The sequence below is a fragment of the Meleagris gallopavo genome, chromosome 9 (genome assembly GCF_905368555.1).
Source record: "Meleagris gallopavo chromosome 9, MGAL_WU_HG_1.1, whole genome shotgun sequence".
NCBI lineage: Eukaryota > Metazoa > Chordata > Aves > Galliformes > Phasianidae > Meleagris > Meleagris gallopavo.
Genome location: NC_139412.1, coordinates 17,505,572 through 17,530,874, shown reverse-complemented (window position 1 = coordinate 17,530,874; position 25,303 = coordinate 17,505,572). Strand labels below are relative to the sequence as shown.

At 51.2% G+C, this 25,303-nt stretch overlaps 1 protein-coding gene across 2 annotated transcripts; it reads left to right on the top strand.

The window, feature by feature from the left end:
• Window positions 1-21,846, top strand: HMGB3 (high mobility group box 3). Of its 2 annotated transcripts, none has more exons than XM_085230638.1 (5): window positions 1-25; window positions 18,560-18,716; window positions 19,084-19,223; window positions 19,726-19,900; window positions 20,356-21,846. In XM_085230638.1, exons 2-5 carry the CDS (start codon window positions 18,567-18,569, stop codon window positions 20,497-20,499), a joined length of 609 nt encoding a protein of 202 aa, XP_085086764.1. In that variant the 5' UTR covers window positions 1-25; window positions 18,560-18,566; the 3' UTR covers window positions 20,500-21,846. The 2 variants fall into 2 exon arrangements, with proteins under 2 accessions (XP_085086764.1, XP_085086763.1); XM_085230637.1 differs by lacking the exon at window positions 1-25 and adding an exon at window positions 16,096-16,243.
• Window positions 21,847-25,303: the final 3,457 nt, after the last annotated feature.

Sequence of the window (25,303 nt, the reverse complement as noted above, 5' to 3'; positions counted from 1 at the left end):
ACAACGGTGTTGTTTGGCAAGACAGGTACGTGACAGGGAGGGTGCTGCATCTCGGCCTGCTCCCGTGCAGGAAACGCTGTGCAGAGATGCATTATGTTGTGCGGGGCAGTGATCCTCCCTGCTGACTTCATCTTCCCAGGTGTTTTCCGTGATCTAGCTTTTATCATCCTCACTTTTATCCCTGACCACAAGCAGCCCTTGGAACGATTAACACCTTGCATTCCTTACATCCTATGGTTTACAAGGCAGCTAGTTACTAGAGCAACAACTGCACTTTTTTCTTTTGGTGTATTGACAAAAAATCAACATTTTACATTAAAGGTAAGGAAAAAATAATGTTCTGTGTAGCCACAGTGAGTTACAACACCATCTCTTCTGTAATCAAGATATTGCTGAATTATGGTGCTATAAACAAACACTTCTAATATAACCACAAACACTGTGGGACATGTAACACATTGGCAGTATATTTCAAATGACAAGCTCATTTGTTGCGGGGAGTGGAGAGGGGGGAAAACACCTTTCCAGAAGTTGCTGCAAGGAATTGCAGCAAAGACTGACTGGGGCTTAAAGATGCACGAGCCGGCTTAACTGGAATAAAGCACTGTCTGAAGAAGATCTGAGAAGTACTGGTGGCTGAGAAGGTGAGGGCATAGGACTTGATCATTCTCTCCCTCCCACTGGTGTAGAATTAACTAGTGTGGCTGAATTAACACTGTGAGGCTGGTGTAAAGAAGTTGTACCCAGGAGGTTTGGGAGGTGAGCCTCCAGCTATCCCAAAGTGCTGCTGGGCTGGTGTGGAGGCTTCCTTGCCTGCAGGTGGGACTTGAGTAACAATCATGCATTGTTAGGGTATGCTACTAGCTGAATGAGCAAACTGATCATGAGTTCTGGGTGTGCAGCTGGCTTGTGCTGGATGCCATGGAGGCAGAGAACAGGCTGGGAGCTGCTTGCCAAGGAGATTTCATCTCCTGCTGTGTTCCAGGTGGCTGTGGGGTCTCTTTGGTCAGCAGGATTGGAAAAGAGCCATCATCTGCTTCCTCTAATTCTGCCAGCCCATGTGACTGGTGAGTTTCAGGTTGTGAGGCTTCCTTGGCCCAAGAATTGTTTTTCATGCTGTTTTACTCTGTCACAGTGCCTAGTCTGTTTTGGTTGTGATCTGCTGCCTGACTTGCTACGTGTTACCTGCGAGCTGTCAGAGGTGGTGCTCCTGGCTGTGAACAGGACCTTGGATGGAGCAGGAGAAAAAAGACGGGCTGGGCAGCTGTACTTCCCCAGATACATACAAAAAGGCACCCATGCAAAGCAGCCTTACTGGGAGGAGGAAGGAGGGATGTTCCCTCTCTCCATCCTATTAGTAATCTTGCACCTGGAAATGATCACGTGTGATCATCTATGTGCAGACAGGATTTTAATAATCATTGAGCAGTTGTGACCAGGAGGGGCCTCTGCCTAAAGTTCATTTGCTGTGTATTTTTGATAATGTGTAGAACACAAATAGGTGTGCAAAGTCTGTGTGGGATTTGGAGGGCTGTCAGTCTTCTACAGGGGACTTTGATGAAAAAAACCCAACGGTTTGGCATGTGAGGTGACTTAATTGACTTTGTGGGTGAGGTCAGGGTGCTGGGTTTCTGAATGCTGAATTCTGAAAACTTCATTGAATGAGAGAGATGTTCAGCTAAAGGGAGCTCTGATTTTCACAAAAGAGCTCAAAAATTGATTGAATAATAGGTCTGCAACTTCTGGCAGTCTGTGAGTGCTGAACTTCTTTAGATTTCAAAGCAAATAGATCCGTCTTAACAAACACCACCTTGTGTCAGCTATCCTTAAAATTATAGTGCATAGATTAAAATGAAACGTGTATACTTGTCCCTCCTGGGACACCAGGGAAGGGAAAAGTACTATCAGAATATTTCAAACTCATCTTAAAAGTGTTGAACCAATTATTTTGTTAAATCTGGTTTTGTTTTCTGCCTCTCAGTGAGAACATTTGAAGTGTATAATCTCCACCCTTTACAAGTTACTAGTATGCAAGTGTAAAATTTCCAATTGGAACATATGGTATCAGAGGAAACAAGGGGGAAATATCTGATTACTCACACTCCCTAAACTCCAAATCTACTGCATTTAGTATTTTACCCACAGTTACTGCAGGGGGAAATAAAAGAAATCATCTCTGAGCTGAGACCAAGCGCTGAACATTTCACCCTGAATAGGAATATGTTTGAGAAACTTACAAGCAGATGAAAGGGGAATAGGATAGAAACTAAATATCAGTTTCTTTGCAGCAGTTTCAACTACTATCAGAACTCACCAGCTTCACTGTTAACAAAACACCTCTGAACCTCCATTTCTTAAGTTACAACATCTGGTTTGAGGACATGCCTTAAGGTCTGGGTGGCCAATTTTTTCCTCTGCAAGGTGGGGGACTATCAGTGACTGCACTGATAACAAAAGAGGCGCTTCACCTGCGTGAAGCATTATCTCAAATGGTTTGTGTTCAGCTCTGCTGTTTGATCAAAGGTTTGCCTGTGCAGTTGTGTGGTGTGCCTGGTTAAGGAGAATACGCTAGCAACTGAGATGGAGCCAGCAGGGATAGTGTCAGAGGAGCCCTGCTGCTGTGATGGTGGATGCACAGCGTAGGTTTGCCTCCTAGAAGCAGAAGCTCCCTAGGTAAAGCCTGGCTGCTTCAGTTGCGATCTCTGCCTAGTGATACAAACTGCTGTGGAGGGGGACTTAAGGATCCAAAGACTGGAATGTTTTCTACCATGAGATTTTGCACTGGCCTAGATTTTGTTTATCTGTCCAAGGACCGAGACAAACAAGTGCTGCCAAGACTGTACAACAGTCCTGCTTCCAGCCAGTGTGGAGCAGAGCAGTGGGGAGGCCGGGGACTGGCTGTGTGCTCCTCATTGCCCGATCGTGTCTGTGAGGCTGGGCACATCAGGGCTGCTAGCAGAGCCAGCAGTGCATGCACTGTGATGCCTGTGACCTGGAAACAAGCTCCATTTGAGCCCTAAGATGCTTGCGAGCCTGCCCTGCACATCAGGCAGTGCAGCACATCTCGCAGGGCTTAGTGGCTAACCCTCACATCTGCATTCAGCACCTCAGCCTAGCCACACCATGATGCAAGCCCTTGCAAAGCATTGGTCAAGGATGTTATTAGGCTCTGGGCAGTCGTGTTGTTCTGTAAATAGTCGCAGCCTTGTTGGCACTGTGAAATGTGTGGACTCTCTGGACCATCACTGTGTCAAGTTGTTTTTGCAGGGCATCTGTTCTCCCCTTGCAGAACAGTGTAGTGCAGACCGTTCTGAAGGGGGTAGCAGTTATTCCCCCTCCTTTGCTTCCCTGACTGGTTTCCTGAGCAGCCAGGCTGCAGGAAGCTAGTCCTGTGCTTCTCGCTCTGACCCTGGCAGAGTGAAGAGAGACTGAGCCTATAACCTTGGGATTGCTGTGACTGAATCACAGAAGAGAAGGCTTTCACTCTGGATGGTAGTGTAGTGCCGTGTGTACAACCAGATCCATCTCTCCTGCCATTCAGACAGAAAGCAGCACGGTTTGGAGCAACGTCCCTGGGAGGGGGAGGAACAGATGTTTGAACCAGAAGCGTATGTGACAGTTGGGAGAGACAGCGTGGAAATGCATCGTTGAAAGGAGAAGTCTGATGGGAGTGTGATGACAGCAACGGGATTCCAGTGACAGGGAGTGGGAAGGAGAACAAGCAGAGAGGAGTGTTACTTCGAAAACCAAGCAAAGTGCACAAGAGGATGTGTCAGGAAAGTGTCAGGGAAAGGAAGAGAGGAATTGTGAGTAGAGGCAGGCTTTGGGATCTGTCTGAAGTGTGTGTGACCTGTTGCCTAACAAATGGAGAAAGGAAAGTCTCTTCTTTCTCTGTCTTCTCCCACTGTGTCAGCTCTCCAGGTGGCCAAGCTGATCAGCCTGGCTGGAGCCCTCAGCATCCTGTTAGCCTGCAGGAGGAAAGCTGCATGCACATGGGCCCTGGGGTAATGCATGCAGGGACTGTAGCAGGGACTGGGGATGCCTAGGCCCTTCTTCAGCCTTTGTGAAGAGCACAGCAGCCACGTGCCTTGGGCCTGTGGAGCACTGGAAACAGAGGGAGCGCTGCCGTCCTCACAGCGTGCTTCCCCCAAACCCACAGTGGTTGTAAAGGCAGGATGCTTGAGAAGGTGAAGAACAGCATGTACGTGCTCCTGCAGCAGGGAGGGGGCTCTCCAACAGCGCTGTTCCCTATATAAATCACCTCTCTGCAGTGTCCAGTTTTACCTTAGTTCAGCAGATGTGCAAGGCACCCTGGGAGCATACGCCAGAATGGCAAACTGTCAGTACAGGGGCTGTGAGCAGGGGGAGGGGGCTGCAACTTCTCCCACAGATGGATCTATGAGTGTAGTTCTGCACAGCCCATCCTGCATGGGGCTCACCTTTGATCCTCCCACCTGGTGCAGCTCGAGTGATGCAAGCCGGCTGGTTCTGCTTTGCCCCTTCATGTAGGTAGGGGGGATTTCTCTAAGTAGGGGGTGAGTCTCAAAATGCATTAGCAAAGTGATTGTCAGGTAGCCCATAGCCACAGGCTGGTTGTGCCACGGGCTGGTACGTGTCCCTGAATGGTGGCTCTCTCCCCCTCAAAACAAATGTGTGTCCTGCAGTGAGGGAAGAGCCTGGCAGTGCGGCCTGCATGGGCGTGTGAGGGAACAGGCTGTACGGGCTGGCAGGACTAATGTTTCTCAGGGTTGCTCTAGTACCTTTCCTCTTCTCCTAAGCACCCTTTAGACTGTGCTGCTTGTGTGGCTGGGGTGTGGGGACAGAGTTGTCCCAGGCACAGTGGAGCCAGTGGGTAGCGGGGCTGTACAGGTTGAGGTGTTAATTTGTTATTTGTTATGAGAGGGAGGAATGAGGGGAAAACAGGGAGTCTTTTTTTTTTTTTTTTTTTTTTTTTTCCTTGCTGGGGTGCATACTCTTGCTAGGGATAGTTCATCCCATACGTGCTGTTGTATTTAGGTATGTGCTCATTGTGCCAGCCCTCATACAAGACCTAGAGTGGGCCCAGGGGTTCTGCAAGCATCCTGCTGCTCTGAAACTGCCCCAGTCACTAAGCCAGGCCTTGTTGGCCCACGTGCCATTGTGTGACAGCATAGGGCCATCTTCATTGATGGCAGCAAGCATGTTCCCTTGGGCTGATCCCACCATCTGTTCACCTGCTGTTGAGCATCCCTGAGGAAGGGGAGCTGTGCCCAGGGCTCCCTGCAGGCAGATGGGAGGCACCCACCGGTGGTGGTGGCCCGGTGGTCTCAGTGAAGGTGCTGTAGCAGTGTGAAGGTGCTGAGTGCCATTGGAGGAACAGCTTGATGGAGGTGTGTTCGTGGCTTGGCAAAAGAGTGTTTATGAGAAAAAAATGGAAGGGTAGACTCATAGAATAGCTTGGAATAAAAGGGGTCACAAAGATCACCCACTTCCAGCCCCTGCCATGGATCCACCATCTTCCTCCTTCCACATCCAGAGCAGATGTTGCATGCTCATGGCAAGGGAGGGTCCTGGCCATGTGGGTGATGTAAAGGCAATGAAGGGTTTCCCTCTATCCAATGTGGTGTAGGTGTCCACTGAAGGAGGAGGCACCACCAGCATTTTCACCCAGGAGTGACAAACTTTTCAGCTGAATCGGATTGAGTAACCCCCAGGCATTTTGCTCTCTGTAGCAGAATTTTGCCTTTTTTCCCATTGACTTGCACCGATCTTGGCTTTGACTTCAGTAAGAGTCAGGGTCAGACCCAAGGTATATTTTTTAAAGTTACTCATGCAGCTGCTGAAATTAAAATCTCATGAGCAAGGGTCTGTCTCCACTGCAGTCTCAATGCAGAATAATAGTCTGGCCTTTAGTCTCTGGAGATAGTTTAAAAACCCACTCAAGGTCTGTCCTCCTTGTGAAAAAAATAATTCATACAGTACCTGCCACATCTGACGGATTTGGCAGCCTTTGTTCAATATGGTAACAGTGCTGTGCGCCAAATTAATCAGGGATTCGACTCCATGCAGCCTTGTGCTTGGGAAACAGCGCACTGCTAAGCCCTGAAAAGATGTGGGGGCATTGCAGGGAACACACTGCAGGAGAGCATGTGTGATTTCTCTCAGCCGTACCAGCCTGGGCTTGCTCAGAAGCTTTCCTTAGGACCAGCGGCGTGAGTTGCTCTTGCTGTCGCTGCAGTTGTGCTCGCAGAGCAGTATATCACCCGGCATTTTATGCTTGGCTGGGAAAGGGAGCCTGATTCCCTTGCTGCACAGTGAGCTGACAGGCTGGGGGCCAACGCACGAACCTCGGCATTTCTTATTTACTACAGGCCTCTTAAATGAAGGCTGTGAGATTTTCTCATTTACCATATTACTGTATGGAACCAATCACTATAAATTTAAATGGAGAGCTAGTAGGAGCACACTTACCTTTTATACAATAATTGTGAGAGTGCTGCTGCTGAACTGCTGTTAGGATTATTCAGACCTGCTCAGGTTTCATTGTAAAACATTAGGCTGCAAGAAGTACTGTAAGGTGTGATTATTCTAAGAGGGTAAGTAGTAGTAGTAAGCACTGCTGGTGGAATTACTGCAACAGACAGGGAAGGCTTAGTAGCTGGGAGCAGAGGCAGCTGAGGAGTATAACCTGCCATTCAGAAATACTGTCTGTGTGTGGGGGGTCTTACCTGATTTGTCTGACCTGCACTGACTTGACAACTTAATCACTTGATCCTGAAATCACATGGCATCATCTGAGCCCTCGGCTGGGCATAGGTGTCAGCCCTGAGCCCAGCCTCTGGGGGGTGAAAATGTGGGTATGGTAACACAGCAAAAATGTCATGCTGGTGCTTGAGGTTATGTTGGTCGGGGCAGTTGTGCTCTTCACTTGGTGGACCTACTGGCAATGACCTGCCCGGGTCCAGCCAAATTAGTGCTGGAGACCCATGGGCTGGGACTGAAGGGACCATTGGCTCTTCAGCCAACAGAGACCCCCAGCAAGGCAGTCTGGCTGTGGTGCATGCACTGCTTCTCCTGAGCAGGGTGGGAGAGTGGGGATAAGTGGTTTGTTGGGTGGGCAGTGGCTGCCCTGGGGCAGCCAGCCCAGCACAGAGGGACAGGGGACCTGGGCTGGGCTCCTGGTCCTCAAGCTGGCTGCTGCCCAGTGCTGGGAGGGCTCTGGCTGGGCATGCTCAGCTGCCCTGCTTCAGGCACTGGCGCATCCCCTTGGGAAGGACAGGCGCTTGCAACTTCTGGTGGGAGCGAGGGAGAAAGGAGCAGTGCTGTATATGTGCTCCTCAGCTGCCTCGATTTTTGCCTGTGATTGAGTTTTGATTTTTGTGTCCTGTATGATTTTCCTGTTACAACACACGCCTCTTGGCTGTCACTACAACAATGTCTTTTCTTGGCAGGGAAGGCAAATCTGAAAGCAAGCTCTTGAGCACTCTACTGTGTGAGTTCCTCAGATGATGTTTGTGTTTTTCCCCTCATTACGCCCATTTTCAAATAATTTTCATGCTGGGAGTATATCTGAGCACATAACAATAATATTCAACATATGATAACTGCAAACAATTGTGGATATATACAAGCAGCCACATGGAAAACAAATGAGCTGATGGAAAAACAGGAAAAAAAAGTGTAAGATGAACTAGAGAGCACAGGTACCATTTTCACAGCAAGACCACACAACTATATCATTTCCAGATAACTACTCTTCATTTTTTCTTTCTCCTCAAGGAAAATAGGATTGTGCAAAAAAACATTTCTAATTACTAATTTTTTTTTCTCACCAACTCATGAAATAGTGGGGAAAAAACTGTCTCCCATCAAGCAGTGTTACGGACTTAGTAATATGTAAGTAACACAAAGCCAAATTCTTTCTTGAGTTTTATCTATGAAATTCCATTGAATTGGGCTTATTGTAGCTGGAGCTCAAGATTTTGACACCAGTGTATGAAGTCTAAATTATTTGGGTATTTTTAAATGCCACATATGCTGGGATGCTGCTATCCTGAAAGTGCCGTGTCTCTAATGATACAGGGAAGGAAGTTTGGCAGGTTTTTGATATCTTTTTTTCTTTTAATCTCTTCAGTGTGTTTGTCTTCCTTTTATGATCGAAGCTATTTTTCTTGGAAAGGCATCTACTTTTAGTTGGGGAAAAGAACAAAGCTGAGACGTTTTGGAAGAATTTTATCAAATGCCTTTATCTTGATAAGAGAAGTAATAAAAAAAAATTTGTTAATTGACTTCAGTGGAATCTTTGATGATGGATATACAATATGAACCCTTGGTTTCAATAGAAAATGTCTTTTAAACCTGAAATGGCTTAATAAAACTGAAAGAAAGTTGAAATAGTTGCAAATGTGGGGAGGAAGCTTACTTTCCTTTATGATGGTTCATAGTGTGTGTACACATACCTATTTGTGTCTGTAAGGAATGTGCACGCCCTAACCATATTGCTTTAACAAGCAGTTGCAGTGAAAGTGTTTGTTTGCTCATTGTAATGCTTCTACACTCCTATGCAAAACAGGAATTAAAAGTGTTAACAAAACAGATGTTAAACAAATGTAAAGCAAGAAGAATAATTCAGGAGTACTTGACAGAAATGTAAACTCTTTATTAGATTTTTTTTTCTTCAAAATAAGTTGCTCCTTCCCCATCAGCAAGAATGTGTATGTACCTGTTGGTAGCTACCAGCTAACATTGTCACACTATTTGACTCCAGCATGCATGGAGGGGAAATGCACGCTTTTCACCAGTGCAGATACCTGCATGGAAGTCCCAGCTGTGCACTGCAGTGCTCCCCTTCTCTTCTTCATTGCTTCACCATCCTGTTGCTTTTACTTCCCTCCTGTCCTGTTGAGTGTTGTACCTCCATGGGATGGCAGAAGGGTTCAGGCTCACCAGCTTTGTTCATGCTCTTGTGTCTCAGCTCAGACCTGTGCTCATTGCTGGGCACTGCCTAGGAGCAACGTGGAGCTGTGATCTTCCGCTCAGCCTCTGCACCTGGGTGCTCTGGCAATCTGGCCTGTGCCGGCACACATGTCTATGAAGGGATTTACCAGGGTATTCCTATGGGATTTGTGGTCCGTGTCAATGTCCAGGATGTGAGGCACTACTGGAAAGGTAGCTTAGTGCATCTGCAGGAGGCTGTCATACCTCACCTTGATTATAGTGTAGCTGCGTATGAAGTGCAGTTACTGAAAATATTCCTGCCTTCTTGATAGGCTAATTGGTGACATTTAGTTAACTGTGTGTATTATCTTGTAGCATATTAAATCTAGAGTTAGGCAACTGATCAGTTTTTCAAAAGTGCAGTCACTTAAGTCTGCTGCCATAGGAGGCCTACCTGAACTGCCCAGCGGCCTCCAGTTGTTGGAGCTGCTCTTTTCTGCCTGTTGCTATGGTGAAATGATAGCACCAAACTGATACCAAAAAGGAAGCGATATTTTCTGAACAGATTTATGGCGTGGGGGGGGAAATAGGGGACAGAGAGAATATGGGGGAGAAAAGGAAGGGAGAATAAAAGCTTAAGGAATACAGAGGGGTTTCCTGAACCAGTGCTTGTCTTTCTGCCTACCTGTTGGCACAGCGAGTCCTTTGAAGAGGATCCAAGAACCATCCTGTGCAGCATTACCCTGGCAGGTTCTTTTTACAAACAATTGTGTTCTCCTAAACTGTAAATATTAATTTGCTTGCATTTCTTCCTTGCGTTTTATGTGGATAAGTGCATATAGGTAGTGGGCTCATTTTGTAGCTCCACAGCTGGTCTCAGGGAGCAGTGTTGTGCTCCCTGGTTACAGGTCAAGAAAAGCGCTTTAGCCTCCCCCTTTGCAGGACCAGTGCTGCCTGTTCTTTCTGACAATTACATTTTTAACCTACCTTAAAGCTCTGCAGTGTGGGCAGTGTATTTCCCATGGGCTGCTGTCACCTCACAACCTCCTGTTGCATCTAATTCAGCCCACAGCTCTGAAGGAGAGAGCTGCTTCCTCCTCCCTGACCAAGGAGTTCGTGCATCGCTCCTGACCCCAGCAGTCACACAGCGCTGGCACACAGGCAGTGTGCCTGTAGCTGAGTTACACACCAGCAGTAGGCTATGGCCAGACTCGGAGCTTCCTTCAGAAGTGTGCTGCAAGGTAGTGTAGCACCAGGGGCCTGCCTCTTGTGGAACGGTTCCTCAGTTTGAACACTAGTGGTTTTGATGGATGATGGTCTGCATGCCGTGTACTGGCCTAGTCCTTGTTTGACACATGGGCAGTGGTGGGGTGGCTAAGGAAAGAAGGATGCGTTCCTGGTCCAGGTGTTACCTGGGGGAGTGGGTGTGGGCTGGGGACACTGATGGTTTTGGAAACAGATATCCGATGTTCTGAAACCAGCTCTCATAGCAACAGCATCAGAGACTGGGAAGTGTTTCTGTTTGTCCCATCTCCAGTTGTCCTGGCTGCTTAATTTAGTGTTTGGCTTTGGTGGGGTAGGTAGGTAGGTGCTATTTATTTATTTATTTATTTCCCCCCCTTCTCTCCCCTCCAATACCTTTAAATTTCTGTTGTGGTGTTATATGAAAGCAGAAAACCCCTTATGAAGCTGGAGGAGTTGGGAGTTTGCTCGCTGGTGTCACGGGGGTTTGGGTAGAACCTCTTTAAAAAAGAGAGGCATGGAAGCACGTGGTTCCCTGGTAGCCGAGCATGGGAGGAGATACCTGAGCAAAGCGTGTTGTGGAGGGAAGAATGTGTTAGGTGAGGGAACAGAGAGGCACAAGGAGTGTAAGGAGGCAGCATGAGGGGACAGGCAATTTCCAGGAATCTGGCAGCGTGGGAGGTGCTGTGCTGCGGCGGCCAATCTCCCGGAGCAGGTGTGCAGGAGCAAGGTGCCTGCTGCCACCCCTGTGCTGCCTGGCAGCTTGTGCTGGGAAACAGCCAGCTCTGAGGTGTGAAGGGAAGCAAAAAGAGATGGGAAGAAGGGAGAGGGAGATGAAGAGAAAGCCAAGAGAAGGAACAATGTGACGAGAAGCGGGGGAACCCACCTGCAAAGGTAGCCCTGAGTTTCTGTTTATCTTACCAGCATTTGCACTGCAAGGAGGTTTTGAACTGCTGCCTAATATGACTGTCAGTTTTTCTAACTTGTATTTCTCACCTCAGTCCCCATGAAGCGCATTTGACAATAATTAATTTTGTGTGTGCAACTGGGAATGTATCCTACTCCTGCAGAGGTGTCAGCTTAATGGGATGTGGCTATGCAGGATAACAGGCTGTGCCGCCCCACTGGGGGATTGGGGTTGGAGGGTCGTCTGTTCATCTGGTCTAATATTTTAATTGTTGGAGCACTAGGTTTCCTAGAGCTGAAGTGGGATCAGATTAACCTCTGTCTCTCTGAACTTATGTGCTGGCAAGCTCCTTAAACGCTATTGCTAATTTTATTTTCTATTTTCAGCGTGTATTTAAGATAACTCTTTGTTTTTAATAGGTTAGAGAGGAAATATTCTCACTGGCTGAGATCCCAGTGAACAATTACAAATATTTTACAATCGTTACAGGACTTGGAATTCAACTTTAGAGACCATGGGCATAAGAAAATCCATGCGTGGAAGTTTCACATATTGCAAGAGTGGGAGTTTCACACGGATAGGAGTGGATTGCTCCTCATTTTTACCGAAGTCAAACTCCTGATGTAATAAATAAATACATTCTTATAGGGAAAATCTCTAGCCTACAGCTTTCGACTATACCAGTTAGAGAATGGTTAACTGACCTTCTTCATGTCTACTGCATGTTAACACAGAAGGTCAGAGATGGAAGAGGCTAGGTCCAGACTGAAGGCTTTTGAAACAGCTCCCTAACTAGCCTAATGAATATGCTGTTGAGATGAACAGGTCATTTAACACTTTTCTTGTCGCTATTGTCCATCCAACCTTAAATGTCAGCTCTGTCACTCTGATAGGCTGGTTTTGCTTAAAAAGGTTTCCTGGCTTTGTTAGGTTCCTAGGAGGGATTTCCCCCCCTTCATTTCTAATTACTGGCAGCACCCCGCGGATGTGTATATCAGCCTTTTCATTCGGGTCAAGTCTTCACTAGAGGACTTTGCCAGTGGGTAAGGGTTGTGCAGAGATGCGATCCAGACAGAAGTGCAAGTGCCAAATGGTTGTAATTACACCGCTAAAACTGCAGCTTTCCAACCACAGTGGGAAGAGCTCAGAGCAGGGCAGTTTTGACACGCTGCCGTAAGGAGCATGTTGCGATACGCTGGGACTGCAGCATCTGTACCAGAAGCATTTTACAGAGCTGGTGTGCTGGGGTGACACTGTCTGTGAACCTTCAAGCCCGGGACAGGTCCCATGGCAGGGACCATTCACCAGCACCTGTAACCCCCAGCGGAGGTGGGCAGTTCCCACTGGTGTTTCTACAGGAGCCTCGAGCATATCTTCGGCATGCTGATGTTGGATATCCAGGTTGCTTGAATAAACATGTCACAGGAATGGAGTTACATGTTTGATAGGACTGAATATTTACCAGAAGTGTATTCGTGAACTTCTTCACCCTGTGAGCAGCAAGCACGTGTACTCGTCTTGTTCCTGTGACCCACTGCACCTTGTCAGTGTTATGGGTGATGCTACATGTGATCAGGATGGCCAACACAAGCAGCATGCTGCACTCTGACCCCTGTTGGACAAATCCAACAAAGACAAGGCACCAGTTTAAACCTACTGGGCTGAAATCATCCCAACTGCTGAGCAAAGCGTGGCAAAGAGGTCAAGTGGAAATCAGTGTCAGGCAAACATTCTGCACTGAGGCAAGCTGGATGCAGATTGGGAAGGTCGCTGAACATCTAGGGGAATAATCTTTCATATTCTGTTGTCCTGTGAGATCCCTCTGAGCTGTTCATGCTTTCACCAATGAGAAGGGGTCGAGGTGCGTTGTAAGAATGGCTGGCTGAACCATGGAACTTGTGCTGGTGAAGATGCAGTTTCCATATTCCACACATCACATGAGCACTTCCACAAATACCCTTTCAACACTTCTGATTTTTGAAGGGCTTAAATACATGGTGGGCCATACTTCATTAGCAACCTGACATGACTGGAGTAGGACAGACAGAGCTGAGGTGCCCATCCCCAGCAAGCTGTGTAGTGTTCAGACAAGTCCAGCTGTTGGCTGAAAACAGGTGAATTTAACCTAGACCTCAGGCATTTCTGGGGAGCAGAAGAAAGAATTTCATTTGTAACTGTGGATGGCTTTTCTGTATCTGCGTATAATCCATTGATTTGTTAAAGGAGTCCTCAGTAGCTCCCTGACTCTTTCACAGCAGCCTCCCAGTTCTAATCATCTCTAACTGAGGAGGAGATGTCATTCCGTGTTGGCAGGTATTGACTTGGCCTCAACAATTTGCAGCTCTGTTGTTTCCTGGAAAGCACCAACACAACCTACAGAGAAAGGAAGCCTTCGGTGCTTGGCAGTGCCAGCTGGGACAAGGCTTTGCAGTCAGTCTTGTCAGCAAGTGTTTGAAGCTGTCTGCTTGCTATGGTACCTCACCTTCAATTTTATGTCTCAGTCCTTACTTACGCTCTAGGTACTGTCTGACCTGGGTCTTGCTGTGGAATGCAGAGTATGGCTTACATTTGCTTGAAAATGTAGCATATATTTGCAGAATAAAGCCTGTCTGTAGCAACTGTGGGGGTCAGGTCACCCTTTCTGAAGGGTGTGCACTGAGCTTTCTTTGCATCCTGGGATCATTGCAAGCCTTTCAAGAGCCAGGCATCCTGGTGTTTATTCTAGTTTTGGATTGTTTCTCATGTTTACTATAGCATAAGGACGTGATAGTTTGTATTAAAGAAATATATATATGAAAATCCTAACAACTGCCAAAGTCATACTTCTTGGGAGACACGGAATGACTCCCTCCCTTTCCTCATCCCAGTTACTGAGACATGGATGTTTTGTTAAGATGCGTTTGGGCAGGAGAGTAGAGCTGGTCCTTGGATGAGCTGCCATCCAAACAGTTGCAGTCTGATCCTGGCTGTACACAGCTGCACCTCAGCTGTGCACAGCCTCACCACCTTGGCTCTGGGACTCACCCAACTCCCTGTTACATTGGTTTGGTTCACTAAACCAGCAAAAAATTCATCTGAGAAAGAAAGGTGAAGCGTGGGGCTCCGATTTTGTGAGGTTAGTGAGCTATGTTGGCTCTCAGGGCTCAGGTGCCAGAGCCAGGCTGTGGGAGGAAGCGGGATCATGTGGCCTGGAAGGTGTTGTGGCAAAACGTTAAGTTTGCTCAGCTAATTTTCTGGGCTGCTTTCTTAGTGCACCACAGGAAGGTGCTCAGACGCTGGGCCAGGTGCAGTGCATCGTGCATAGGGCACTTGGGGGAGATTTGTTTTGGCAGTGGCAGCTCTGGGGGTGAGTAGGTGTGTTTCCTAGGGTGTTACGTTCACCTGTTTGTTACTCAGCCCTCCAATGCTTTCAAAACTATGCTGCGAGTGCTGGGACAAAGCCTTCCACCCGGTTGTCCGTCAGCTACCAAAATATCTCCTTTGCCCCTTGACCAGCTGTCAGAATTTCCCTGACCTTCCTAAAACAAGCATAACAGGAACTATTTCTCTTGGCCTATGAGAAATGGGAGGGATGCTTGGGAAGTAAAGGGCAAGGCTGCTCCAGCCTGGTGTGCTCTATAGGCCGGTCATAACTCTAGAAAGGTGTTTCAGAGCAAAAAAACCATAGAACTGCAGAGCCAAAGGAAAAAAAAAAAAAAAACTTAATTATTCAACTAGTTTGAAATGCTTTTTAAAGTATCCCTAAAAATAGGTGAGAGGGATGTTTGTCAGCTACAAAGAGATCATCCTGCAGTAGTGTTGCTTATGTTATTTTATGATGATGCTACAGAATACAGTCCCTGAGGTAGGCTCATTAATGGTTATGAATGAGCCCCTTGTTTTAAGCTTTTGGTTCGAGAACATGGAACTAGGGCGAGAGGAGAGCTGGGCTGGTTCTGCAGGCACTCTGCAGGGCCTAGGGCAGCACGGGAGGTCACTGCAGACCTCGGCAGCTTCAGAATTTGTCAGATGACAGCTGGGTTTGGGCCGAGAAGGAGCAGGACTTTGGCTAAATTCTCTGTGAAACACTGGGCCTTCCCAGAGGGTCAGCACACAGGAGGGTTCGCGTGGCTGTGTCTCATCGGGCGTTCTGATGTGATCTCTTCCAGCACAGTCAACCTGCGGCTGCGTGCTATGAGGGCTCGCGATGAACCCGCTGCCTGGCGGGGCTCCTTGTCACTATCTGTTCCTTAAAGAGGACAACCGCTCCTTCTGGCTATCTGTACGCGCCTTCCACCCCAGCTCCAGATCAACAGCTCGGTTCTGCGAGCCGGCCCCAGAGGCAGCCCGGCGGAGGAAGCTGCCCCTTCTTTCAAGGCAGCGGGATACCGTGGGCTGGCGCTGGCTTAGTTTCGGCCCCGGGCGCGTGTTGGGGTTCTGGGCGCTCAGCCGGCCCGTGCGGTGCTAGCTCCGCTCCGACGGGTCGGTGCCGGGAGATGCGGAGCAGCGGCTACCGGCGCCAGTGATGTGCTGCCGGGCAGCCCCTCCTGCCCCGCGCGGCTGTCAGCAGCGGGACGGAGCTCGCCCGCTGCCGTGCCCGACAGAACCTAACTTTGCAGACGGAGACAGCGAAGCGGGCATCGGGCCCTCGCGGCCCCGAGGCAGGAGCCACCGAGGAGCGGCTGCTGGAGGCGGCTGCACCCCGCGACGCAGCTGGGGCTCTCCGTTCATCTGTGCAGCCCCGCTGCCCTCCCTCGCGCCGCGCTGCTTTGCGGACCGCTTCCTAAACGGGGCAGAGAGCGCGGCGCCGCCAAGAGCCCCCACGGTGGGGGCGGCCCCGTACTCGATCCCGTCCTTCTGAGGGACGCCCAGATAGCGGGGTCGCCGCGGCCACGTGGTGGGATTAGCTCTATCGGGGCGCGCCCCATCACCTCCCCGGAGCGCCGGACCGCGTTCCTCGTTCCCCGGCGGGCGCCCGTTTTGAACAAATGACCTCACCCGCGCCCGCCAACCGCCGCGCTGCCACGCTTAATATTCATGAGGCGGCGCGCCAATCGGCGGGCGAGGAGGTTGTTTTAAACGGCGGAGCCCCGCAGCCAATCAGGCCGCTCTCGTAGGCAGCCAACGCGAGGCTGAGCCGCGCCGAGCCCGCGCCGTGCCCTGCGCTCAGCTCCTGCCACACTGCCGCGAACAATACAGGTACGTGCGGCCCCGCCGCAACTTTTCGGGGGGCGGCTGCCCCCTGTGCGCCGCGCCCCGCCCTGCCCCGCGCTCTCGCCCTTCTCCTCTCGCTGTACCGGGGCTTTTTTTTTTTCGTTTTTTTTTTTCCGCTTTTTTTCATGCTTTTTTTTTTTTTTTTCTTATTAAAAAAAGAATTCCCCAAAACTTTCTCCCCTCGCGCGGGTCGCTGCGGGACCGGGACGCATGGCGCGCGGCGTGGTGCCGCGGGCGGAGCGGGGCGCGGCGGCTGCCCCATACCCGTCCCTCCGCGCTGTCCCGCCGGGACCCCCCCCGCGCCCCGGGGCGCCCCGCGCCCACCCGCTCCTTCCGTAGGGCCGCTGCCGGCCGCGGGACTGCTGCTCCGCGCCGCCGCCGCCCCGTCCCGCCCGGGCCGGGATCCTCCCGCCGCCCGCTTGCTGCCGCGCGGCCCCGGCCGTGTGCCCCGGGTGGGAGCGGCGCGGCGGGGGAAAGTTGCAGCCGCGCGGCGCCGCGCCGCGCCGCCGCGGGCTCCGCATTAACATGGCTGTCGCTCCGGCAGTGACAGGGAGCCGCGCTGCGCCCGGCCCGGCACCGGGACCGCGGCCGCCGCCTCCGGCGCCCCGATCCCTTCCGTCCGCCCACGTCGCCGCTCCCCGGCCCGGTCCGGGCCGCTCGTGAGGCCGCGCTCGCGGCGGCTGCGGCGCCGTGCCCGCCGCGCATAACATGGCTGGCGCCGGAGCGCGGCGCGGGGAAGAAAGACGTGCGGCGGCGGGAGGGGGTCGCGGCGGGGGAGCGCTCCCCCCCGACGCCCCGCCGCGGACCCAAACCCTTCGCTTTCGGCCCGGGCCGTCCCCCCCCCCCGGCGCCCGTCGCCCTCGGCTGGCATGCAGGGGGCCGCCCGGAGGCTCGCGGCACTTTTTTCTCGCGGCGCGGAGGAGCGGAGCCGCGGCTATAATGGCTGCACGGGAGCCTTTGTTACAGAGCATTGCGCTAGGCAGGCTGGGGGGGGGGGGGGCCGCCGCCAGCCCGCTCCGCGCCCCGGCCCCGCCGCCCCCGCGCCCGTGGGGCCGCCCCGGAGCCCCTTCCCGCCGGGGGCGGTGTTTCGGCGGGGCCGAGGCCGGGGGCGGCGGGCGCGGGGGCAGAGCGCGGCGGAGGGGGAGCGCGGCTTTGTTAGCGCGCGGCGCCGGCAGAAGCCATCTTAGCGAGCGGGGCCGGCCCGGGCGCGCGGCGCTGCCGCCGCTCCCGCTCCCCGCTCCGAGCCGGGCCGTGCCGCCGCGGGCCGTGCCGCCGCCCCGCCGCTCCCCGCCGCCGCCCCGCGCCCCCCGCCCGGCGCCCCGCCGTATTTCAGGGGCAGTTTCTTTCATCGGGAGGCGGCGCACAAAATGGAAGATGAATTATCGGTGTCCGCCGCCGCTGCCCCCTCCGCCCGCCCGCCGTGCCGCCGGCCCGGCCCCGCCGCAGGTGCCCGCGGCCGCCGCCGGTGACCTTGGTGGCGGGGGCGGAAGATGGCGGGAGGAAGCCGGGACGCGCCGGGCCTGCGCGCCCCGAACTTCGCGGCCAGGCCGCGGCCCGCCCCGCGCCTCCCGTCCCGCGCCTCGCCCCGCCGGCCCCGAGCGCCAGCAGCGGCGGGCCGGGCCCTCCGGCCCCGCGCCGGCACCTTGCCGTGTTGCGCCAATAAAAGTCGGGTGTTCAAACCGTTGGAAAGCCGTGAATAGGGAGCGTTGCTGCGGGATTAGTTTTATTGCCCGAGGGAAAAACAAATAGATGGGGGCGATCGGTCCGAAGCGAGCTCCTCACACCCAGCCTCCTGCCGCTCCCAGCCTTGTGCTGGCTGCCGCGCTCACCTGCCCGCATCCACCCCGTACCCTGCTGTGTGGACTGGGAGCTGTGTGGCCCTGGGGCTGCCCCCAAGGTGGGGATGTGGCTGCTGAGGGGATGAGGCGTAGCTGGTGCCGGACGTGTGGCTCAAGCTCTGCTGTGGAGGCCAATTCAAACACCTCGTACTGGGTTCCGAGTAGTGCTTTATGGGCAGTAATATGTGAGCTTAATGGCCCGGCTCCCGTTCTTTGGCATAATGTAAACATATGGATGTAAAACTTTGGTTGTGATGGGTTCTGCCTGGCTCGGGTCTGCTGCACAAGCCCGAGGAAGAATAATTGCAGAGCCATGTGGGAGACGGCAGGAGGTGTTGTGGGAGGAGAGGTGTGAGTGAGGGCAGGTTGTTTCTGGGGGCGTTTATGTACAAACAGGTGCATGCTGTGCATGCACTCAGGTGTTCTGAAGTTCACACGTTCCATTCTCCCTTCTGCCCCACAGAGTCAGGATGGCTAAAGGTGACCCGAAGAAGCCCAAGGGCAAGATGTCTGCCTATGCCTTCTTTGTGCAGACGTGCCGTGAGGAGCACAAGAAGAAGAACCCAGAGGTTCCTGTCAACTTTGCAGAGTTCTCTAAGAAGTGCTCGGAGAGGTGGAAGGTACCTTAATTTGAAGTGATGACTGGTCCTGTTATCTGCTTGTGTTGCCTGTGCCCATCTGAGGGCAGAGGGGGATGCTGCTGCTGCTCTGGTCCGTATGCTGCGTTCCTGCCTAATGTTCTGCTGCTGGCCCCCTAAACAGCTGTGAGCTCTTGTGCCAACCTGGCCACCTCCCTCACACAGTGCTGGCTGTGGCCGCTGCCCTGGCCAGACCTTGGTCCCCACAGTGGTCCCTTAGAAAACAAACACATTCTGAAATGGCCCTGTTGACTTGGCGTGTGTTGGCTTGTGTACTCAAAGTTTGCCAGCTATTGAACATTGGGTGATCACATGGCTTGGTGTCTTGTGTTTTTTGTGTGTTTTTTAGACCATGTCAAGCAAGGAGAAGGCTAAATTTGATGAAATGGCAAAGGCCGATAAGGTACGATATGATAGAGAAATGAAAGACTATGGCCCAGCTAAGGGTGGCAAGAAGAAGAAGGACCCCAACGCCCCAAAGCGACCACCGTAAGTACCTGAGGCATGGCCTGCAGAGTGTTACTGTGCTTCATCTTGCAGTGCTTACTACTTGCCTGTTGTTTGCCACAAAAGAAGTCAGTGGGACATACTGCGGGTATAGAAGTACTGATGGTGGTGAAAGTGTTTGTGGGTCTTCTGGGCTGCCTGTAACCCTGAGCATGTTGAGTGCTGACAGAGCTGTCGATACTCAGTGCTCTTAAAATCATGGTGGTGAAGGATGCGGACAGCAGGCCTGCAGTGAGGCTTGTACATTGAAGATGGAATTGCAGGGGGACAGGGATAGAAAACGCTTAATAGAAACAAAATAAGGTTTAAGGCTGCAAGTTTGGCCCACAGTGAAATCAAATTATATACTACAAAATAGTAATTAAAAAACCAACTTGTTGTCCACTCGTAGGTGTAGGTGAGGATTTTGTGCTGCGGGACAGGGAGGGGCTGCTGCTAGGGTGTGCTGCTGTGCTGCTCACTGTCCTCTGGTGCTTCTCCCCAGGTCTGGCTTCTTCCTGTTCTGCTCAGAGTTCCGCCCCAAGATCAAGTCCACAAACCCTGGCATATCCATTGGGGATGTAGCAAAGAAGCTTGGTGAAATGTGGAACAACCTCAGCGATGGTGAAAAGCAGCCTTATAACAATAAGGCCGCTAAGCTGAAGGAGAAGTACGAGAAGGTAAGGCTGTTGTAACGCGTCTCTCCTTCGCTGGTGCCTGTGTGTGACAGGCAGAGCTGAGCAGTGGGAGCTCTGCTGCCCGCAGCTGTTGCAGTTAGGCACTCTCGGCGTGATGCAGGGCCCAGCTCTCGCAGTGGATGTGCCTCGGGTTGCAGTTGGGTAGAAGCAGACAGGTGCGTTCCGGCAGGGAGGAACGTCCCCAGGCAAAGCACACCTGTAGCTTCAGCAGAGAGTTTGCCATGCAGTTAGGGGAGCTATGTCCTGCTAGCAGGAAAGTGACCAGAGGTTGGCTTCCCTTACCCTCAGACAAGTAACGATGAGTGTGGGGCGCAGGGCTGCCTGCCCTCTGGGGCTGCGGCTGCAGGAAGACAGTCCCCTCCACTAACACGCACCGCTGTGCAAATGCTGGGTGTTTGGCACTTAGAGCAAATTAAGACATCCCCTTGACTTTGCAGGATGTTGCAGACTACAAGTCTAAAGGAAAGTTTGATGGCGCAAAGGGAGCGGCAACCAAAGCTGCTCGGAAAAAGGTAGAGGAAGAAGACGAAGAGGAGGAGGAGGATGAAGAAGAGGAGGATGAAGATGATGATGACGAATAAAACTGTACAATACTTGTCTCCATGTGAATACCATAGAGTAGGGGAAACACCGTAAATGCAGCACCTCTTATTTGAGATGGTGTCTCTTGCCCTTATTAGGCTTAATTAAAAAAGAAAAAATTTGGATTCCGATCGCGTTGTAGTTTCTAAAAGTGCTCTAGAAATTGTAACTGGTTTACATGAAGTGGCCATGGGTGTAATGAGCACCCTGAAACTGTATCAAAGTTGTACATATTTCCAAACATTTTTAAAATGAAAAGGCCCTCTAGTGTTCTCCTAACTCTGTGCACTTTGCTGTTGGTGTAACAAAGCATTTAAAAATGTTTCAAGCATTTTTTTAATTTGTAAGGTGGTGTTACTATATGGTTATTGGCTAGAAAATCCTGGGTTATAAACTGTACATATCTATAGTTTGTAAAAACTAGACAGATTCTTGTGGTACATGCTTAGAGTTATGATGCCTTAGAGGAGCAGTGATTACTGGAGAGGCCGTACGTTCCCCGGGGTGCCATGGCCCGAAGCATGCACTGTGAGGGTAGATCTATTTACACTACAGTGGGCGTCCATTTAGCTTAAAGTTGTCTTTCTGTATATAGTGAAATAGCATTCTGCTGCCATTCTTAGTTGTGGAAGGGGGTTCAGCTGGCATGAGAAGTGTACGGATTTTTTTAGTTAAGTGCGGTAGTTTTTAAACTGAAACTGTAGACATCTCTTCATCGTCAACTCAGTGAAGAGCCAGTGCAGCAACTGAAGTTCAAAAACACTCTGTACTTAAACAAATTTGCAACGTTCTGTTTTTTTTGTATGTTTAGAATGCTGAAATGTTTTTGAAGCAAAATAAACAGTATTACATTTTTAAAACTGTTCTTGACAACACTCTAAATTTCTGGTTTAAAAGGATCTTAACAACAGCGAGAGGTTCATTTCGAAGTCTGTGGCATCCCTCAGGGCTGGTGACTTAGGAAACATTCTGACTCAAGGATTAAAAATAAAAATAAATGGTGGCCAGCCAAAACTGGCTGAATTGAAAGAGATGGCTGCTCCAGCTAATATGCAATCATAACTGTTTATGGCTGAGTGGCATAAGATGCTATGCAAGTTTGAACTTTATTACTTGAACTTGGGAGCCTAAATGAACATTCATGACGTAATTGTTTGTTTGTGTGTGTATATAGCAGCATTCAGAGATGCAGAGAAAGGTAGGTGGCTAGGAATGAGGCTGATACTATGGAATAAGTATAAAAGCATAGTTTGGATTTTTTTTTTTTTTCAGTTGTGTTGGGTAAATTTATAGCCCAAATGCATTGCTGTACATATTAAAATGTGCCTTTTTTGTCCTGTGTTAAACTGTTTCAGACTTGTGGTTTTTTCTAGCATCTTAACCCTGGGCAGGAGCGAGGCCCCTAGGCTGGCTGCTGCACTAGGAGTGTGCTGCAGGTGCTCGCTCCGTGCCCTTCCCAATGACACCAGGTGGCCGGGTGCTGCGGGGCAGGGCATGGCTTCCCGCTTTCCCTCCGGTGGCACTGACTGCAGCGCAGACCCGATCTTCCCAATTTCAGCAGGGTGTCCCGCAGCCTGGGGTCGAGTGTCCTGCTCGGTCCTGGGCTGGTGGCTCTGACCCTGTTCCTCGTGCTCTGGCTGCGGCTCGTGGCCCATCTGCCAAGGGCCAGGAGGAGGCGGGCACGCAGATGTGCTCGTGGGGACACCGTCAGATGTGCACTGCCGTGTGCCACGCGCGTGGCAGGAGAGGAGAACTGCTGTTTGGGTATGGGTGCTGCCACCGTTCCTCTGAGCCCAACTGCAGATGCACGAGGGCCAGGCTTGCAGGCAGGAGAAGCAGTGCTGGTGAGGAGAAACACCTTCATCGCCTGACTGGGCTTGTGTCTGGCTTTCTGTGACCTCTCGATAACTGCGGTATCTTGGCAAAACACTCTGGTCTAATGTTGAGATAGGGTAGGACCCGAGAGCAAAAACAAGTTAGGAACTCTCACGGAATATAGCCATACGTGGTGATTTTTTTTTTTTTTTTTTTTTATGGTTTAGTGTTGGTTGGATCTTGGAAATGCTTCTGTAATTGCTTAATTATGGCAATTCTTAAATGTCTTTAAAGAACTACAATAGAAGTGTGAAATTGGCTCCCATTTTACGGGAAGTTGTGTTTTAAAAGGCTGAATAAAACCGTGCCTGGGAAAGAAACAGGTACCCTCGTATTCCCTGCCTTTCCTGTGCCTCTTGTGTCATGAGGGAGAAGACTGGAGATGCCAGGACGTGGAAATTTGATGGGAAGTGGTGGAGCAGAAGAGAAAAGTGATGGCATCGTTTCAGTAGCTTTAATGCTGTTCCTATTGTCTAGTTGGCAAAATCTCCCCTTAGCCACATATGGGAATTAGTGTAGATCACTGCTGTGCAAATCGAGCTTGGCTTTGAATTAACTGCTAGTGAGCTGAGTCCCTATTGATAGTATTAGCAAATAAGGCTGGAGCTGACACCTCTTTCTCTTTGTTATATTGGAAATCTATCAAGTTGCAGGGCTCGATGAAGGTCTTGGGCCATAGGTACTACCTGTTCCTGCTTGGCAAATTCCTGAAATATGGCCTGCCTGGGGGATGCTGCTCAATACAGTGCTAGTGCAGGACTCTGGGGACTTGAATTTGGGTATTGCAGATGCTGTGCTGGTGTGTCTATCCCCTTGGTGCTCTGCCATTGATAAATACCACAGTGTGAATGTATATAAATAACATAGGATTTTTCCCCTGCTCCACTACTGCTGATTTGTGTTCAGAGATGTTGTCATCTGAAATATTGGGAACTGCTTAATTTCACACGGCTCAGTTTATTTGATAGAATGCTCTGACACGCTTGTGGTGTTCCAAACAGACGGTTCTGCTTTGGGCTGCCGTGCAGCTGAAGCTCCTTGCTCAACTTTACTCCAAAGCTGTGCAGTGTAAGTGTGTCTTTTATTATTTCCACTCTGTGTAGAGAAGGGTAATGATGAAATAGATCTGAGGGGAGGGATGGAGGGGGACTTCCCTTTGTGTGACTTTGCTGGAGCTGGCTACAAAACAGCTTTCGTTCCCAAAATGTGCTCTGTTGCATCCCCTGTGCCTGCTCGAGGGGAGCTAGTCAGCCTGTGCAGCAGCTGCGGGACCCGTTTGCCTCTCTGGGAAGGCAGATGGCAGCTGGGCTGGTTGGATCCTCTCTCTGGATGCCTGAAATATGGAGTTGCAGAGATGGAGTGGCCTTTTCTCAAAGAAGATCACTGCGTCTGGAGGGGCAGGGCAGGCAGAGGCCCCAGGCTCCAACCTGCCTCGCCGTGCAGCTTGCGTGCGCTTGGTGCTGCTGGGCTGCGCTCGGGGCCGTGCTCAGTCCTGAGAGCACACTGCCAAAATGCAGCGTGTCCTCAAACCACGCTGGCTGGGGAAGGTGTGGCATGGACAGGGCTGCTGTAACGCAGGGTAGAGCCTGCCCCTTGCCTAGCTCAGCCCCACAGTGTGGCAGTGAGAGCTGGGGCTGCAAGGCCACTCTCTCCTGCTGCTCCGTAGCCCAGACAATTGTAAATCCGGTTGAAGTCTGGTAAATGTTTTGTGTGAGGTGAATGCACGCCCTGGGACTTGGGCGGGCTCTGAGGTGGAACTGCTTCAGCGTAGCCCCAACGCAGGGGGTTGGCCCTCAGCAAAGTGCTACGAGATTGTTTCCTGCTGCTTGTGTCAGTACCCTAATGCATCTGTGAGGAAGCAGCACGTTGGTTTTTCCATCATAACATTAATTAAAAATCAAGATCCAAATGCACACGGAATCAATTGGCAGCAAGTAGTTCTAGCAGAAATCCCCAGGAAGGTGGGAGCCTGCTGGGGGTCGTCCTGGGGACACAGCAGTCGCATCTCTGCCTGCTCTCTGTGTCGGGCCAGCTGTTGGTACCCGTGCTTATTGCAGCAGTGAGGGGTGCCACTGGCTGCATGACATTGGCTGACAGCTGGATGCTCGCAGCTTTGGACCTCCAGTTTGCTGGACTGCAATGCAATGAACTGGACTGCAAATTGCAGCCACATTGCAGAGTGAAGCAGAGAGGACCTGGCCACCAAGCAGTTGCTCTCTGAGTGTGTTTTAGCTTGCAGCCTAGCACGGATCAAACAGCCACGTGCCTGGCAGGGAGTGTGCTGTGTGTGCCTCCGCCTCTTTGTCAGGAGGGTTCCAGCCTGTGTTTGGTGATTTGTGGCTGGAGTGGCCCTCAGCACCTGACCCCTGCCAGGCCAGTATGGGTGTGATGAGATGAGGGGAGGTGTGGGATGGCTCCAGGCCTGTGCCAGCGGCCCAGCCTGCAGCTGGGACTGCTGAGGGCTCATCCAGGGTGCCTGTGGGCTTGGGCTGCTGCCCCTCCCACTGTGAGTGCCTCGTGCTCTGGAGCACAAGCGGCTGGGAGGTTTGCTGAGGAAGTGTGGGATAGATGAGTGGACAGTGAGGTGGGTTGAGAACTGGCTGACGGGCAGAGCTCAGAGGGTTGTGATCAGTGGCACAGAGTCCAGTTGGAGGTCTGTTTTTAGTGGTGTTCCTCAGGGTCGGTGCTGGGTCTGGTTTTGTTCAACTTCTTCATCAGTGACCTTGGTGAGGGGATAGCGTCCACTCTCGGCAGGTTTGCTGGTTATATGAAGTTGGGAGGAAAGGCTGACACGCCACAAGGCTGTGCTGCCATTCAGTGAGACTTGGACAAGCTGGAGAGTTGGGCAAAGAGGAACCGAATGAGATTTAACAAGAGCAAGTATAGTGTTGCACCTAGGGAGGAATAACCACGTGCAGCAGTACAGAT

Excerpts from the sequence above, each read along its gene's own strand:
- HMGB3 (XM_085230638.1), top strand. The coding sequence starts at position 18,567 with ATGGCTAAAGGTGACCCGAAGAAGCCCAAGGGCAAGATGTCTGCCTAT. Across the intron at positions 18,717-19,083 it reads AGTGCTCGGAGAGGTGGAAG|ACCATGTCAAGCAAGGAGAA; the intron begins GTACCTTAATTT and ends TGTGTTTTTTAG. Across the intron at positions 19,224-19,725 it reads AACGCCCCAAAGCGACCACC|GTCTGGCTTCTTCCTGTTCT; the intron begins GTAAGTACCTGA and ends GCTTCTCCCCAG.